The sequence below is a fragment of the Anolis carolinensis genome, chromosome 4 (genome assembly GCF_035594765.1).
Source record: "Anolis carolinensis isolate JA03-04 chromosome 4, rAnoCar3.1.pri, whole genome shotgun sequence".
Lineage (NCBI taxonomy): Eukaryota > Metazoa > Chordata > Lepidosauria > Squamata > Dactyloidae > Anolis > Anolis carolinensis.
The window spans coordinates 256,126,254-256,145,030 of NC_085844.1; the positions used below are offsets into that span (position 1 = coordinate 256,126,254).

At 45.3% G+C, this 18,777-nt stretch overlaps 2 protein-coding genes across 2 annotated transcripts; one reads left to right on the forward strand and one right to left on the reverse strand.

The window, feature by feature from the left end:
- The first annotated feature begins 109 nt into the window (after nt 1-109).
- On the forward strand, nt 110-10,745 carry LOC100559229 (zinc finger protein 850-like). The gene is made up of 2 exons (XM_062979283.1): nt 110-403; nt 5,108-10,745. Exon 2 carries the CDS (start codon nt 5,288-5,290, stop codon nt 7,439-7,441), a length of 2,154 nt encoding a protein of 717 aa, XP_062835353.1. The 5' UTR covers nt 110-403; nt 5,108-5,287; the 3' UTR covers nt 7,442-10,745.
- Nucleotides 10,746-11,750: 1,005 nt separating this feature from the next.
- On the reverse strand, nt 11,751-17,024 carry LOC134298588 (uncharacterized). Its single transcript, XM_062979284.1, has 2 exons — nt 15,259-17,024; nt 11,751-12,030 (listed from the first exon to the last, which is right to left on the reverse strand). The coding sequence occupies exons 1-2, from the start codon at nt 16,804-16,806 to the stop codon at nt 11,989-11,991; spliced, it is 1,590 nt and encodes a 529-aa protein (XP_062835354.1). The 5' UTR covers nt 16,807-17,024; the 3' UTR covers nt 11,751-11,988.
- Nucleotides 17,025-18,777: the final 1,753 nt, after the last annotated feature.

An 18,777-nucleotide genomic window follows, 5' to 3' on the forward strand; every position in this document is an offset into this window, starting at 1 on the left:
CAGGCAGGCAGGCAGGCAGCCAATGGGAGGGCGACGCTTGTCCTGAGGGGAGAGGAGGCGCCTCCCGGGTGGAGCCTCGCCTGCCTCCGCCATTTTGGAGACAAGGAAAGAAAGGAGCCGAGAGAGAGAGAGAGAGAGAGAGAGAGAGAGAGAGGTGAGAGGGCGGGGCCGGCTTCGGAAGGCGCGACAGGCCCCGCCCACTTTTGGGCCCGGGGTTTGGCACGACCGCGCCCCCAATTGCCCCTGAGAGGAATGGCGGGGGTGCAGCCCTAAACTCCCCCCAGAAGCGGGCCCAGGCCTGGCTGGATTCCGAGCCGGAACCCGCCTTCTTCACCCGGAGCGAGCGCCTGCCTGCCTGCCTGCCTGCCTGCCTGCCTGCCTCTCCTTCCCTGCCTCCCGTGAGGTGACTGCGCTTGAGACCTCCTTGAATGAATTCATGTTATTGCTACGCTCACAGACCACCCGGCTGGCGGGGGGGGGGGGGGGGGGACACTTCCAGATAGATATATGCATGCCTAGTCATAATATAATGTGTTCCTATCATCTCCAGAGACTATATATATGTGTGTGTGTATACACACACAAATAATAATAATAATAATAATAATAATATATTGTGTTCCTGTCATCTCCAGAGACTATATATATGTGTGTGTATGCACACTCACATAATAATAATAATAATAATAATATATTGTGTTCCTGTCATCTCCAGAGACTATATATATGTGTGTGTGTATACACACACATATAATAATAATAATAATAATATATTGTGTTCCTGTCATCTCCAGAGACTATATATATGTGTGTGTGTGTGTGTGTATGCACACTCACATAATAATAATAATAATAATATATTGTGTTCCTGTCATCTCCAGAGACTATATATATGTGTGTGTATGCACACACACATAATACAGTAGAGTCTCACTTATCCAACATAAACGGGCCAGCAGAACGTTGGATAAGCGAATATGTTGGATAATAAGGAGAGATTAAGGAGAAGCCTATTAAACATCAAATTAGGTTATGATTTTACAAATTAAGCACCAAAACATCATGTTATACAACAAATTTGGCAGAAAAAGTAGTTCAATATGCAGTAATGCTATGTAATAATTACTGTATTTACGAATTTCGCACCAAAATATCACGATATATTGAAAACATTGACTACAAAAATGCCTTGGATAATCCAGAATGTTGGATAAGCAAGTGTTGGCTAAGTGAGACTCTACTGTATGTGTGTGTGTATACACACACACATATAATAATAATATATTGTGTTCCTATCCTCTCCAGAGACTATATGTGTGTATGTGTGTGTGTACACACATATATAATAATAATAATAATAATATATTGTGTTCCTATCATCTCCAGATACTATATATGTGTGTGTGTGTGTATACACACACATATAATAATAATAATAATATATTGTGTTCATTACATTTCCATATAATAACTTATTGTGTTCCTATCATCTCAAGAGACTATATATATAGAATCAGAATCTTAGAGTTGGAAGAGACCTCGTGGGCCACCCAATCCAATCCCATTCTGCCACGAAGCAAGAAAATCTCTCTCTCTCTCACACACACACATATATACAGACAGCTTTGCTTGTGTTTACAAAAGTATTTTAATTACTATTTTATTAATTATTATGGAGTGCTTTGCTTGTGCTTTTGGTGTAGAAAGGCAGAAGCAGGGTGGACTAAATGGCCCACGGGTCTCTTCCAATCCTCATTATTATTATTATTATTATTATTATTATTATTATTAACATTGAGGCTGTATTTGTTCCCTTTTTTTACTTCAAAATAAGATATGTGGAGTGTGCATAGGAATTTCAGAGTTGTTGTATGAGGATGCCTGCCATAGATGTGGGCGAAACGTCAGGAGAGAATACTTCTGGAACATGGCCATACAGCCTGGAAAACATACAACAACCCTGTGATCCCGGCCATGAAAGCCTTTCACAACACATTGCATAAGAATCTGTTCACCGTTTTGTTTTTTTTTAAACTATAGTCCGGCCCTCCAACGGTCTGAGGGACTGTGAACTGGCCCCTTGTTAAAAAAGTTTGGGGACTCCTCATTTACAGTAATAAAGAATAATTGCATTTCCTAATAATCAAGAACTGGGTCTGAACGATTCTAACACCCATTTTTTCTAAGGCTTCAGGAGAGGGAAAAACACTAAGCACTACTACATCTTTGCACAGCACATACCCTTTATACGAAGGTGTAAGACAACTGAAGTCAGATCCAAAAAGGCTTGCAGTAGAAAAGGATCCATTCTACACAACCAATCACAATGAGAGCAGAAACGGAGGAGAGAAAAAGTTGGTACATTCCCAACTGTCATACAGGAGCTGTGGGGGAAGGGAAACTCTTAGCCTATACTAAGCTAACTAAACTGTTCCTCATTGAGGACTTGAGACTTGAGCAGTGTGGGGTTGAATTCCCAACACAACTGCGCTTATGACGGAGGTGGGACTGTGAGAAGGGCCTCCCCAGCGGATCTTAAAGTCCGAACAGGTTCATAGGGAGAGATGCGGTCACGTAAATGGGCTTGACCCGAACCATATAGGGATTTGCAGGACATAACTTGCACTTTGAATTGGGCCCGGAAACATATACACAGCTGCTTTAATGGGAGGGGGGTAGTATGTACCCTATAGTTTGCTACAGTCAGCAACCTGGCCACAGATCTTTGTACTGGTTGTAGTTCCCAGGTCATCTTCAGAGGCAGCCCCACGTAGAGAGCATTGCAGTAATCCATCCGAGACTGCGATTTCCTGTTTCTTGGCAGGGGGTGGACTGGATGGCCCATGAGGTCTCTTCCAACTCTACTATTCTATGATTCTAGATGTAACTAAGGCATGGACCACTGTGGCCAGATCTGGCTTTTTGAGGTAGGGGTACAGTTGGCACGCAAGTTTTAATTGTGCAAAGACCCTCCCGGCCACTGGCCACGTCTGGGCTTCCAGGATCAGTGCTGGGTACAGGAGGAGCCCCAGACTGCGATCCTGTGTCCTCGGGGGACTGTGACCCCTTCAAGTGCAGGTTGCCACCCTAGACCCCTACTGACTGGGAGGGCCTCTGTCATGTCTGGATTAAGGTTCAGCTTGTTAGCCCTCATCCAGCCCATCACAGCTGTCAGGCACTGGTCCAGGACCTGGGGAGCTTCCTTGGATTTGGGTGGAAATGAGTAAAAGAGTCGGGCGTCATCTGCATACAGATGACACCAAACTCCAAAATTCCGGATGAGCTCACCCAGCAGTTTCGTGTAGGTGTTAAAGAGCATGGGGGAAAGAATGAAACCTTGTGGGACTCCACAGGCCAATGGCCAGGTGTCTGAGCAAGTATCCTGCAGCACCACCATCTGGGTCCGATCCTCCAGGAACGAGCGGAGTCACAGCAAGGGAGTGCCCCCAAATCCCCTCCCGGAGAGGTGGCCCAGAAGGATCCCATGGTCAATGGTATTGAAAACTGCTGAGAGATCCAGGAGGACTAGCAGGGACACACTCCCCCTGTCTAGTTCTCTGCAGAGGTCATCCACCAAAGCTGTTTCCGTCCCATGACCAGGTTTAAACCCAGTCTGTGATGGGTCAAGATAATCGGTTTCGTCCCTGGAGTTGAGTAGCCACCACCAGCTCTAGAAACTTGCCCAAGAAGGGAGATTGGAAATAGGTGAATATTTGTTTAATACCCAAGGGTCCAGAGACAATTTTTTCAAATTTGGTCTTTTTTATCATGTTAGAAGCGACTTGAGAACATGCTGCAAGTCGCTTCTGGTGTGAGATATTACCCAGGGGATGCACAGATATATGACCATCCTGCTGGGAGACTTCTCTCATGTCCCGCAAGCTAGAGCTAACAGACGGGAGCTCACGTCATCTCATGGATTACAACCACCTCTTTCAGGGATGTTGGAATCTAGACCTGACCCAACAAGGCATTTACAATCCTTGTAATCCATTCGGCCAATCCCCCTCTGCTTAATTTAATAAGCCAGGAGGGGCAAGGGTCTAGCATGTATGTGATCATTCTCACAGCTTGAAGAATCTTCTCCACGTCATCAGGCTGAACAAACTGAAACGAGTCCACAAAAATAGGACAAACAGGTGCCTTGGGTACATTTATTGGTACTGCCGCAATGCTGGAGTCTCTGCATCCCATCCTGGGGCTCATTTGAGGGATGAACTTCCCAACAAGCCTCAATGTGGGTTTGAATTTGTTGGTTGGGGAGGAAAGGTCTGAACTGATGGCAGGATTCCTTTGGGAAAAGGCAGGGAATTTGGTGGCAGCAGACGTCTAATTTGGGGTGCTCAGAAAGCAGTCCTGGGAGCCCTGTAATCTTTGTGGCCCTCAGCATTTAGCACATCCTCGTCATTCAGAGAAACCCATTATCCAGTGAGTGACACCCTTTATTACTGAAAAGAACTGTTCCCTCCTTTCTGCCTGCCTGCATCACATTCCTTTGTCCACATTTGTGTTCAACCCAATGAAATCAATCTGATGCTCTTTCTTCTGTTATTAATTTCTTTCTTCCGGTGGTGAAGTGCGTTAAAGCGCTGAGCTGCTGAACTTGCAGACCGAAAGGTCCCAGGTTCAAATCCCAGGAGCGGCTTGAGCGCCCGCTGATACCTCCAGCTCCTGCCAACCTAGCAGTTCGAAAACATGCAAATGTGAGTAGATCAATAGGTACCGCTCCGGCGGGAAGTTAACGGCGCTCCATGCAGTCATGCCAGCGGCCACATGACCTTGGAGGTGTCTACGGACAATGGCGGCTCTTTGGCTTAGAAATGGAGATGAGCACCAACCCCCAGAGTCAGACATGACTGGACTTAACGTCAGGGGAAACCTTTACATTTACCTACCACTTCCTTTTGTTCTTTCCTTCTATATTCATTCTTTTTTAAGAATCAGTTATTACATTTGCTGGTATTTCTGTATGCGCTTGAGACACTGATGCCTGCATTTCTTGGTGTTTCCATTTTCAATATGACGTATGAAGGTTTAGGGGGAAAATCTTGGAGGTAAAGAAGTTTTCTGGCTTTCATCTTTGACCTTTGGCTTCTTTCTTGACCAGGGAAAACGAGGATTCTGTGGAGCCACTTCTTGAGTGCAGTAAGGAAACCAATAATATTGGAAGAAGAATTCCTCTCAAGGTGATGACCTTGCTGAATTCCTGATCTCTCTTACAGAGAAGAAAGGAAGAAAGAAGAGTCAAATATCTGTATTGCAATTAAACACCCATATCACTGTTGACATGACTGAGAAAGTATCTGAATGCCCGGAGTGTGGAAAGAGTTTCACTCGGAAGCATGATCTGCAACGACATGAAAGGATTCACACTGGGGAAAAGCCGTATACATGCCTGGAGTGCGGAAAGGGATTCACTCATAGCTCAGGTCTGTGTTCACATCAACGGACTCACACTGGGGAAAAGGCCTATATATGCCTGGAGTGCGGAAAGAGCTTCACTGAGAGTCGAAGCTTACGTTTGCATCAAGGGACTCACACTGGAGACAAACCCTATACATGCCAGGAGTGTGGAACAAGTTACACTCGGAAGCATCATCTGCAGGAACATGAAAGGACTCACACTGGGGAAAAACCCTATATATGCCTAGAATGCGGAAAGAGTTTCACTCGGAAGCATCATCTGCAGCAACATGAAAGGACTCACACTGGGGAAAAACCCTATACATGCCTGGAGTGCGGAAAGAGCTTCAGTGAGAGTGGAAGCCTACGTGTGCATCAAGGGACTCACACTGGAGAGAAACCCTATACATGCCTGGAGTGTGGACAGAGCTTTATTCAGAGATCAGGTCTACGTTCACATCAACGAACTCACACTGGAGAGAAACCCTATACATGCCTGGAGTGTGGAAAGAGTTTCACTCAGAGACATAATCTGCAGCAACATGAAAGGACTCACACTGGAGAGAAACCTTATACATGCCTGGAGTGTGAACAGAGCTTCACTCATAGTTCAGGTCTACGTTCACATCAACGGACTCACACTGGGGAGAAACCCTATAAATGCCTGGAGTGTGGAAAGAGTTTCACTCATAGTTCAGCTCTACGTAAACATCAACGGACTCACACTGGGGAAAAACCATATACATGCCTGGAGTGTGGAAAGAGTTTCACTCAGAGGCAGAATCTGCAGCAACATGAAAGGACTCACACTCGAGAGAAACCTTATACATGCCTGGAATGTGGACAGAGATTTATTAAGAGTTCAGGTTTACAGTCACATCAACGGACTCACACTGGGGAAAAACCCTATACATGCCTAGAGTGCAGAAAGAGTTTCACTCATAGGCAAAATCTGCAGCAACATGAAAGGATTCACACTGGAGAAAAACCCTATACATGCCTGGATTGTGGAAAGAGCTTTATACAGAGTTCAGGTCTACGTTCACATCAAAAGACTCACACTGGGGAAAAACCCTATACATGCCTGGAGTGTGGAAAGAGTTTCACTCAGAAGCAGAATCTGCAACAACATGAAAGGACTCACACTGGAGAAAAACCCTATACATGCCTGGAGTGTGGACAGAGCTTCACTGATTTTTCAGGTCTACGTTCACATCAACGGACTCACAGTGGGGAAAAATCCTATACATGCCTGGATTGTGGACAGAGCTTCACTCATAGTTCAGGTCTACGTTCACATCAACGGACTCACACTGGGGAAAAACCCTATACATGCCTGGAGTGCGGAAAGAGTTTCACTCGGAGGGATTATCTGCAGCAACATGAAAGGAGTCACACTGGGGAGAAACCCTATACATGCCTTGAGTGCGGAAAGAGCTTCACTGGGAGTGGAAAGCTACGTTTGCATCAAAGGACTCACACTGGGGAGAAACCCTATACATGCCTGGTGTGTGGAAAGTGTTTCCCTCAGAGGCATCATCTGCAGCAACATGAAAGGACTCACACTGGAGAGAAACCCTATACATGCCTAGAGTGCGGAAAGTGTTTGGCTGATAATAGAAGCCTACGCTCACATCAACGGATTCACACTGGAGAGAAACCCTATACATGCCTGGAGTGTGGCCAGAGCTTCAGTCATAGATTTAGTCTATGTTTACATCAACGGACTCACACTGGGGAAAAACCCTATACATGCCTGGAGTGCGGAAAGAGCTTCACTGAGAGTGGAAGCCTACGTTCGCATCAACGGACTCACACTGGAGAGAAACCCTATAAATGCCTGGAGTGTGGAAAGAGCTTCACTCAGAGTTCAGGCCTACGTTCACATCAACGGACTCATACTGGGGAGAAACCCTATACTTGCCTGGAGTGTGGACAGAGTTTCACTCAGAGGCATCATCTGCAGCAACATGAAAGGACTCATACTGGAGAGAAACCTTATACATGTCAAACCACGGTTAGTAGTACGCCCGTATAGTTTGATTTGCAGAGTGAGGAAGATTGTTAGCCTTTATCCTGTGAAGGATATAACAGCCCCTTTTTACTCTGGGTTTCCCTGAACTCAAACCCTAACGAAGGAAAAAAAAAAAACACTTTAGTTTCTACTTTAAAGCATAGCTGGACTAAAGTTTCTACTTTAGGCCGGGCTGTGGCGCAGGCTGGATAGCAAGCCAGCTGCAACAAATCACTCTGACCAAGAGGTCATGAGTTCGAGGCCAGCCCGTGCCTGCGTCTTGTCTATGTTCTATGTTATGGCATTGAATGTTTGACTTTATGTGTGCAATGTGGTCCGCCCTGAGTCCCCTTTGGGGTGAGAAGGGCGGAATATAAATGCTGTAAATAAGTAAATAAATTCACTTAAAAATAAGAAAAATTTACAGCACAATTCATAGCAGCTTTCCTTAGCACATTGAAATACAAACAAATACTCAGTACAGTAGTACCTAACAGCCAACACCAGTGGCTAGCAGTCAGTACCCACTGGTAAATAGCCAATAAACAGGTATAAAATATAAACTTATATTGAATTTAATACAATAAGTACAGAATTTACAATATAATGTTAATGCTCCATACATCAAAATGAATATAATACCAAATAATGCTTCCTCCATACATAAATTTGCCACCTGTGAAATCAGTCAGTTGAACCAAAGAGCATGTAGAACACACGACCAGTTTTGACTCTTAGTCTTCCTCGGGTGAATTTATCTGAGAAAATTATAATGAATTAACAGGAGCGTATAACATATCCACACAAATACAGTTATAAATCTGATATAAGTACTCAGAATTGTACATTCACATGAAACTCCCTTTACATTCCTCTCTCAAGTTTGTGTTCTTAGATATTTTTTCAATGGTGGGTACTGAACAAAAAGAACAAACAGTGGCTATAACAAAATCAAAAGCTTAAAATGTCAGTTTCAAAAGTTTATATACATATCTGTATACACACAGTGTCTGTGAATTTATGTATTTCTGCAACACTCTTCTGACTCTCTGTTAGTTCTTATTGCGAGTATAGAATGTTCTTTGGGATCACCTGTAATATAATGGGAAAAATTATCATCAGGTGGGATGATTTCAAGTACCAGCTAGACTGTATGTATCCATTTAAAGTGATACTACACTTGATCTTAGCCAAAAGGCCGAGAAACTTGCTCTTTTATCTGACTTTTATGGGAACTGCGATTCCCCTTTCGGGCACCTATGCCCATTTCTATATATTCTGGTCATAGACCGTAATAAATTGCTACAATAGGCTATCCATTTAAAGTGAGAAGGAGTTACTGAATGTCAAGAGTCAGACGCCAGTTAACATACAAAACAGAGTTTATTCCGAAGATAAGCCAGAAAATAACATAAACACAGGAAATATCCTTGAAACACTTCACTTTTCAGTGTTTCGAGAGTAGATTGGACAATAATAACTCAAAAACGAGCCACGCTAATTTCCCATGCTGGCATTCAATAAAAAATTAAATAACGCTTCAATTCAGCTTTGGAAAACAAATAGAGTTAATTGCTGGAAAATAAACAAACTAGAAAAGCAATAAAGCTGCTTCCACGGTGCAGATAAGCTGAAAGCCTCAAAGGGATGATGAATAGCCGTCGTCAGAGGAATCCAAGGTCAGGTCAGGAGGCAGCAGAAATTCCGAAAGACAAACCAATAGTCAGAAGCCGGGAGTAGCCGTCAGTCAGAGGGTGTAGACAGAAGCCAGGTCAAATTCAATCCAAAGTCCGAAGAGGGTGCAGTCATCCAAAACAGGTCCACGATAAGACACAGCGAGAGCCAAGCTAGGTGATATCAGCAGATTCAAATCATAGTCCAAGTCCAGTCTTCATGGAAACACAGAGATCCCAATGGCGCCTCAGCAACACCTTGCCACACGCAAAGTGCAGTGGCCAAACATTCCCATTTTATTCCCCTTCCTCCTAGGTGACCAAACACTCACACCCAAACACCAGGTGTCCCAAATCTACTCAGAGTCTGAACTCCACACAGCTAGAGCTCGTGGATCTGGAGTACCTAGCAATTCGTCGGAGTCCCAATCATCCTGCCCACACTTAGCCCCATGAACACTTAAAATCATAGAATCATAGAACCATCCTCCCTTCTCCAAGCATCCCAATTGGGATCAGCTCCTGCAGAAACCCCAGGTTCAGAAGTATCCATAGGCCCCAAATCCCCAGACATCTCCGGTGGCTGTGCCCATTCAGTGCCCGCTTCCCCAGCCACCACCTGTTCCTCAGCATCCATCTCCCCATCTGAATCTTCCTCAGAAGATCCCCCATATAGCTCTCTAAGTCGCTTCCTGCGCAACTCCTCCAGTGAACCCTCATCACGAGGGTTTTTTCTTCCTCTTCGAATTCCATCACCATCAACCATAATCCCCGAAGGCGCAGTCACAACACTGAATATAATGATATATATGCCTACAACCACCAGATGGGGCTGATTGTATTCACAGTATAGTTGTAATTTATAGTATGTTAAATTTACCAAAGTACAGGCTCACATGAAGCAACATTTAGACCACAAGGGTGCTCAATTTGTAACTTGAACATCCAGTACGATTATCTTTATAAGAATTTAGTATTGTAATCCATATGTTTAGGTTGTGTCACCACTTCTAATATGTGAAATTTAAATGATTCTGAGCTGTGTTGTTGATCATGAAAGTGTTTGTAGAGTATCGATTATCTAGACTGATTCCTGATTCTGCTTTTGTGTTCAATAATCCTGGATTTTACTGCCCGTTGTCCAAACGTATCTCCTCCTATGAGCCAGGAAGATCCCTAAGGTCATCTGGTGAGGCCCTGCTCTCGATCCCACCTGCGTCACAAGTGCGGCTGGCGGGAACGAGAGACAGGGCCTTTTCGGTGGTGGCTCCCCGGCTGTGGAACACCCTCCCCAGAGATATATGACAAGCACCAACCCTTTTGAGCTTTAGAAGAGCGCTAAAAACATGGCTGTGTGCTCAGACCTTTAATGAATAAACAACAAAGACTACCTGGACTGATTTATGGATAAAGCATGAGGATCTTGGATGAACGGATTTAACCATATGTCTTATATTTTATTTTGTATTTAATTGTTCTTAATGGATTTTATATATTGTTACGATTTTAACTATGTTGTCGACATCAAATTGGTGCCAATTGTGTAAGCTGCCCTGAGTCCCTCCGGGTGAGAAGGGCGGGATATAAATGCTGGAAATAAATAAATAACTCCCTTTGTACTACAAGTAGCACAGTGGGTGTATTTAAAAGCTGAATGTGGATCTATGAATGTTTTTGAGGCTAGCAATTGAAAACATACAGAGCAATGGTGACATGGGTAATTCCCTACTAAATTAGGTTTCGTAAGATTTATGTTGTGGACAATATCGAAGTGGACTAGTATATTCTTAATGTTTTTTGTTCTCTTGTATACAATTAAAGGGGGTCTTTCCCATCCTGGGATATCACTAATCAAATTCCAGTATTTTTTAACCATTTTGATGGCAATATTAGACATGTTCATAAGGGTGAGTGGCCATATCAAGCTCTCTACTCTATGTCTAGTCTTGCCTTTAAGTAATATATTTCTTGGTATATTGGATGCGTTTTAAAAAGCGGATTGAATTATGTGCTCAGGATAGCCCCGATTTCTAAATTGAGATTTAACCACTACTACCTCCTAATTGAAGTCATTTTGTGAAGAGGAATTACTTAATCCTAAACATCTGTACAAAGGGTAAGTTATTCTTCAAAGCCCAGTGATGGTAGTTGTTATAATGTAGTAAAACATTTATGTCTGTGGATTTATGATTTCTAACTTTCAATTATTCATTCTCTTTTATAACTCAAACATCCAAGAAGACTACAGATGTAGAACTAATGTTTCCTTTGAATGTAATGTTGGGGTGAATTTATTAATACATGACAATAGTTGTTTCACAGCTTGATGGGACTTAATGATGATAAAAATATCATCTATGAATCTGCAGTATTTACTTACACTGTCTGCAGTACGGTTGTGAGTGTGATTAAGAATGAAGTTGCATTCTAGATTATCCATGAATTGATTGGCTATAGAACAGGCCATGGGGCTCCCCAAAGCTACCCCTTGTTCTTGAAAGTAAAATTTCTGATCAAACTTGAAATAATTTTCTCTAGTTCAATATCAATTAGGTCTAACCAAAAATGTGTAGGAGGCTGACAATTAGCCCTTTTATTCAAAGTTAATTCACATATGTCAGCTCACCACAGCCGCTCCTGAATGAACACACGAGACTCTCTGTGGTATCACCAGGAACTTTTACTGTAGGAAACATGAACATCAGAAAAGCCAAGAATGGGAGGCTCCGGCCAACCCTCCTTTATATACCCTCCCCCTCATTTGAACAGTCTCTTCCCGCTCAGTAAAACCCCGCGCAAATTCCCCGCCAAGTCCATCAGCCGTTTCTCCTCCGAGTCCTGGGACGCAGGTGTCTTATCAATGTCAGTGACCCTGAAACTCAGAGCCACATCCAGGCTCTAGTAGCAGGGTTCTGACATGGCGTCCTCCTCCCCTTCGTCCTGGAAGGAAAAGATTAAACACAACTATTGTTCTCCGCTGTCCAGAGTTCCTTTATACTTTTTTAACAGGCTGCAATGGAATACCGGGTGTACCTTTCCTAGGTCCTTTGGTAGCCTCAGCTCATAGGTCACTTCGTTTATTCTTTTTGCTACCCTGAATGGCCCTATATAGCGTGGAGCCAATTTCTTGGATGGGAACCCCAATTTCAGGTTTTTTGTGCTCAGCCAAACCAGATCTCCTTCGCCCAATTTGTCCCCCTCTCGGCGCCTACGATCCGCAAAGAGCTTGTACTTCTTTTGTGTTTCCCGCAATGCCTCTACCACGGTTTGCCACCCTTGCTTGATTTTGGCCGGCCATTCCTCGTCGGTCTGGCCCTCCCCTTCCTTCCACTCGGGTAGCCTGGGGAAAGGTGCCACCTCCTGTCCGTATACTATTTCGAATGGGGCACGACCTGTGGCCGAATGTACGGCCCCGTTAAAAGCCATCTCAGCAAACGGAAGAAGGTCCGCCCAATCATCCTGTCTATAATTGGTGTACATCCTTAAGAATTGGCACAGTGTCTGTTGGGTACGTTCGACCCCCCCGTTGGTCGCGGGATGAAAGGCCGAGCTCAGGTTCCTTTCTGCTCCTAACAGCTGTAAGAATTTTCCCCAAAATTTTGCAGTAAATTGGACTCCCCGGTCACTAATTATCTTGTCGGGACACCCATGTAGGCGATATACATGCTTCACATACAAATCAGCAAGTTTTTCAGCTGAAGGGAGTTTTGGCAGAGCCACAAAGTGTGCCTGTTTTGAGAATAGGTCCAATATTGTCCAAATGTATCTGTGGCCTCTGCTGGGGGGTAGTTCGCCTACAAAATCCATGGCTACGCATTCCCATGGCCTCATGGGCTCCACCACCTTCTGCAATAGCCCCTGGGGCTTCCCCGGTGGTGTTTTTCCCTCTGCACATAATTCACACTGCGTGACGTATCCCCTGGCGTCTTTCCTCATTCCGGGCCACCAGCATTGTTTGGCCAACAGTTTAATAGTCCTGGTGGGGCCTAGATGACCCGCACCCTTGTTATCATGGTACTTCCTTAACATTTCTCGTCTTAAACATTCAGGAATATACAATTTCTTATTTACAAACACCAAATCCCCACACAATTCTCCCTTTTCTTTGTTTGTTTGTAACCATTTGTCCATTCCATACGCTCGCTTCAACTCTTCCTCCCATATTTCTCCTCCCCCCGTGGAAATGGCAGTACGTTTGTTTTCTTTGGCCGCTTGTGCTCGAGTTAGTACTGCCAGGCCCCATTGCTTATCAAGAAAAATACTCCCTTCAGATTCCTGAATTCCTCCCCCGTGCTGAGGCATCCGAGAGAGAGCGTCAGCGAGTATATTATGTTTCCCCTGGAAGAATCTGAGTCTGAAATCAAAACGGCTGAAATATTGGGCCCATCTAATTTGCTTCGCTGATAGTTTACGAGGGGATCTTAGATACTGTAAATTTCTATGGTCAGTCCACACCTCAAACGGTGTTCCACTTCCTTCCAGAAAGTGTCTCCAGCACTCTAGTGCTTTTAGAATCGCTAAGGCTTCTCTCTCCCAAATCGGCCAGTTTTTTTCTGTATCGCTAAACTTTTTTGACAGATAGCCACATGGCTTCAGGTTCCCCCCCTCGTCTTTCTGTAGCAGAACTGCCCCATATGCCCGGTCTGACGCATCGCAATGTAATACAAAGGCTTTAGACATATCAGGGTGCTGTAGGACAGGCTCCTCAGTAAAACGCTTTTTAAGGGCTTCGAAAGCTTCCTGGCATTCCATTGTCCAGGCCAGTTTGGCCCCTGGGGCCTTCACTTTGGCTGTTTCTCCCCTACCTTTAGTCTTTAACAAATCCGTTAATGGCAAAGTGAGGCGCGCAAAGTCCTTGATAAATGTTCTATAGAAGTTTGCGAACCCTAGGAAGGATTGCAGCTGCTTCCGTGTTTTGGGGGCTTCCCACCCCCTCACGTCTTCTACCTTCGCAGGGTCCATCGCCACTCCCTGGGAGGAAATCCTATACCCCAGAAAGTCTATCTGGTCTTTATTGAACTCGCACTTGGCAAGCTTCGCATACAGTTTTGCTTCTCTCAACTTTTGCAGGACTTCCCTGACTAGTTCTATGTGTTGCTCCTTAGTCCGAGATACTAACAATATGTCATCTAAAAAAACAAAGACTCCCTTGTACAACAATGGATGCAACACTTCGTTGATTAATTGCATGAACGCGGCGCCTCCGCCGCACAAACCGAAAGGGAGCACACGATAATTGAATAATCCGAATGCACAGGAGAAGGCCGTCTTCCACCTGTCCTCTGGTTTAATCTGCAATTTATGGTACGCTTCAATTAAGTCCAATTTAGTGAATATCTGTCCCTCCGATAACTGGGCGATCAAGTCCTTCACTAAAGGTAGGGGGTATTTATTTCCAGAACTGATTGCATTCAGGCCCCTGTAGTCAATGCAGAGCCTCAGCGTTTGGTCCTTTTTGCGCCTGAACAACACAGGCGCCCCTAGAGGGGAATTTGAAGGCTCTATGAAACCCCTCGCTAGGTTTTTATCAATGTATTTTCTCAGTTCCTCCTTTTCCCTAGCCGACATTGGGTATATTTTTGCCTTAGGAAGCTCTGCTCCTGGGACTAGCTCTATCTTCACTTCAACTCTCCGCTTCGGTGGGAAACTGTCTGCTTCCTTCTCATCAAATACGTCCACAAAATCCCGATACTCTGGGGGTAATTTATCTGCCAGTTCTGCTATCCTGATAGAGTCTTCCTCCCCCCTTTTCCCCGGCTCCCTTTCCACTTCCTGGCTCCCTCCTTCCAACTTCATCCTGAAGATCATGCTCTTATCCTCCCAGTTGATTTGCGGGTTGGCCTGCCCCAGCCATGGCATGCCTAGTATAACATTATAGCTGGCTATTTGTGATATCACAAATGACACCTTTCCTTCCCAACTCCCTATCTTACACTTTACATCTTCGGCACTGTACTTAGCTAATGATCCCGATGCTGTGGATCCGTCCAACTGCGAAAAAGCTATTGGGGATTCTAGGTTCGTTCTTTCGCATCCCAATCCCTCGGCTAATTCAGGGGAGATGATGTTCCTGGAACATCCACAATCCACAAATGCTTTGCAGGTTGCTTGTTTGCTGCCACTTTCCAGCTGAATGGGGACCACTATCATGGCTTTGTCCTGACTTACCAACCCCCCCGAGTGGTGCCTCATCGGTGGTTCTTCCTCGGCGCGTTTCCCTGCCACGGCTCTTGGTTTGGGCGGGCCTCCGCCTTCCCCTTTTCTCTGCCAGCACTCGGCAGCCCTGTGGCCCAAACGGCCGCACACGAAGCAGCCCCTCCTGCTGGTGCTCACGTTCCCTGTCGGCTCCGTTCTCCTCCCGGCTGGGGTTGATCCCTCCTTCCGGCTCCCCTCTTTCATCTGCGGCCGCTGCTGTAGCCCTCCTCGGTGCCTCCTCGCCTGGGCCAGCGATGTCTCGATGCGCCCCGCCAGCTGAATCCATCCGCGCAGTGTGTCAGGCTCATCACGATGCACCGCCCAGGAGAGGATCTCCCGCCTGAGCCCCTCTTTGAAGAGTTCTATCTTTGTCACTGCAGACCATTCCGGCACCTTTTCAGCGAGGCATTGGAACTCCTCCGCATACTCAGATACCGACCTCTGCCCCTGGGAGACGGTCTTCAACTCCTCCCTCGCCCGGATCTGCTCCAGTGGATCTCGGAAACGGGTCTCCAGGGCCCCCATAAAGCGTCGGAGTGACCCCAGACATGGGTCGCGCCGCGCGTGTAGTTGAACGTACCAGCTGGCCGCTCCCCTCTTCAACACTGCACCAATGGCCCGTACCCGGCTGGATTCCGTTCTAAAAGTGTGGGCATTGTCCTCCATATAGCCCCTCACCGTGGTCAGGAAAAAATCCAGTTCAGAGGACTCTCCCCCAAACTCGATCCTTAGTTCCTCTCGTCTCGGTAGGGGTCCCTGTGGTGGCAATCCCCAATTCTCCGCCCGTCGCAAGCCCCCTTGCGGGCCAGTGGGCCCCGCTGCTGCTTCCCTTTGTCCTGTGCCACGCCCGGCATTCGCCAGGGGCACCAGGGTCTCAGTTGGGAGCGTAGCCGGGATTCTCGGAGGCTTTTCCCCTTCGTCGTCACTCTCCTCCACCCGCGTCAGGCTCGTTTGGATCTTGGGCCGGGCACCGGGCTCCTTTCGCATTTCCCTTCCCTTCGGTGCTGGGAGGTCTGCAAAGCCCTGGCTGCTTCCCATGCTCACGTCCCACATTGAGCTAGCCCGGAGTTCCCTTCCTCGCTCCGGCTCCGCCAAAACCGCCAGGCGCTCCATCGCCCTCGACATCACTGCCAGGGTGGTCTCCATCGCCGACATCCTCTCCTCCAGAAACACCATCTTTTGCGGGCCTGGGGAAGGTGAACCTTCCTCTCCTCCGGTGCTATCTCCCCGCACCACTCCGCGCCTCTGGGTTACCCCATTCGGCTGGGCATAAGCGGTGGATGACGCCAGGGCCGCCAGCTGGTGGAACTCAGCGTCCGTCTCGGGAGTGGCCCTTTCCGACCTTCCTCCTCCGGCGCCCAAGAGCTCTTCATCCTCCACTTGCATGTTACACCTCACCGCTACAGCGGGATGGTGTCCGTATTCTTGGCTTAGTGTCAGCTCACCACAGCCGCTCCTGAATGAACACACGAGACTCTCTGTGGTATCACCAGGAACTTTTACTGTAGGAAACATGAACATCAGAAAAGCCAAGAATGGGAGGCTCCGGCCAACCCTCCTTTATATACCCTCCCCCTCATTTGAACAGTCTCTTCCCGCTCAGTAAAACCCCGCGCAAATTCCCCGCCAAGTCCATCAGCCGTTTCTCCTCCGAGTCCTGGGACGCAGGTGTCTTATCAATGTCAGTGACCCTGAAACTCAGAGCCACATCCAGGCTCTAGTAGCAGGGTTCTGACAGTACATGCCTCACGCAAAGGGGTGCGAATATACAACACTGTAAAGTCTACAACCATTAGAAATGAATCAATAGGGATCGTCAGGGTCTCAATTATGTTAATAAATTTTTTGGTGTCTCTGATATAAGAAGAAGTCAATTTTACAAAGGGTTGTGGATAGAAATCCAGCAATTTAGATAATGCTTCCAAAACAGAACCCAAACCTGATATAATAGGATGACCAGGAACTAGTGTAATGATCTTATGTATCTTGGGTAAGGTATACAGTACAGGAATTCTGGGATGTGAAGTATTTAGAAAATTGTATTCATCTTCTGATATATCCCCTAGACTTAGTCCCTCCATTATGACAGTTTTTATAATAGACTGAATGTGAGTAGTTGGATCCTGTTTAATATTACAGTAACTGACAACTGTCTATAAATCTCATTCATGTAATTGGTTCCATTCATTAATACCATAGCCCCCCCCCCCACCCCTTTGTCTGCTGGCTTCCAAATAAGGTCCTTATCATTGGCTAAATTCTGAAGAGTTCTCTAATCACTATTTGAAACGTTCAATCCCCACACCTTTCTATTATGAGAAGATGTATGACATAAGTAAAAGACCCAGTCTTTTAAACTTGAACACGCCTATCTGTGTTTTATAATGCGTTTTATGAATGTCTGATGTAAGTTAATATTTTTTTAAACTGATTTATAGTGTATTGCACAATTTTTATATATGTGTTTTATTGTAAGCCGCCCTGAGTCCCCTGTTGGGTGAGAAGGGCGGGATATAAATATTGCAATAAATAAATAAATAATTCATCAGTTACTGCTTTTTTCCCCCCTCTGGCTGTACGTGAACTATAACTCCCAGAATCAAGGTCCATTCCCACTAACCCCTGCAGCATGTTCAGTTGGTCACGGGGCTTCTCTGTGCCAAATTTGGTCCCAGTCCATTGTCAGTGGGGGAGGGGGGGTCACAGTATCAGTGAAGGTACTGCAAGTCCCATTATTCGTGGCAAGTTTTGTTCAGATTCATCATTAGTTGTGTTAACAGTACTCTCTGGATGTAGGTCAAGTACAACTCTAATAATTCATTGTGAATTCTCCCCAAACCTCTTGTTCAGTTGCTGATCAATTCCTCTGTTAACTATATGCCATAGGAAAGGGAAGGAAAGGGTTAAGGAAGAGGCAGTGGGCGGGGTCATGCAAATGAAGGAACCCTGGGGTGTCCATTCTGGAGGAAAAACAGAACATCTAGGACAGGGGTCCCCAAACTAAGGCCCGGGGGCCGGATGCGGCCCTCCAAGGTCATTTACCTGGCCCCTGCCCTCAGTTTTATAATATAATATTTTATACCAGTTTTAATAATATAATATATTATATATACATATAATATTGATAAAATATTATAATGTTATACAATATAATACTAATAATACCATATAATAATATTAATTATATGTTATATATTACATATAATATTACAGTATAGTGGTATATTTCAATATTGTAATATATAATGCTAATATTGTGCTATGCTAATATAATATATTGTATGTACATACAGCTACTCTGAGTCCCCTTCGGGGTGAGAAAGGTGGGATATAAACGTAGTAAATAAATGTAGTAATTAATTAATTAATTTTAGACTTAGGCTCGCCCAAAGTCTGAAATGACTTGAAGGCACACAACAACAATCCTAATTCACTTGACTATCTCATTAGCCACAATCAGGCCCACATTTTCCATTGAAATCTTGATAGGTT

What these genes read in the sequence shown, in the direction of transcription:
- LOC100559229 (XM_062979283.1), top strand. Translation starts at nt 5,288, where the DNA reads ATGACTGAGAAAGTATCTGAATGCCCGGAGTGTGGAAAGAGTTTCACT.
- LOC134298588 (XM_062979284.1), bottom strand. Translation starts at nt 16,806, where the DNA reads ATGTTCATGTTTCCTACAGTAAAAGTTCCTGGTGATACCACAGAGAGT. An exon ending in GGCACCACTCGGGGGGGTTG is followed by an intron (nt 12,031 to 15,258) that starts GTAAGTCAGGAC and finishes TTTTCCTTCCAG; the next exon opens with GACGAAGGGGAGGAGGACGC.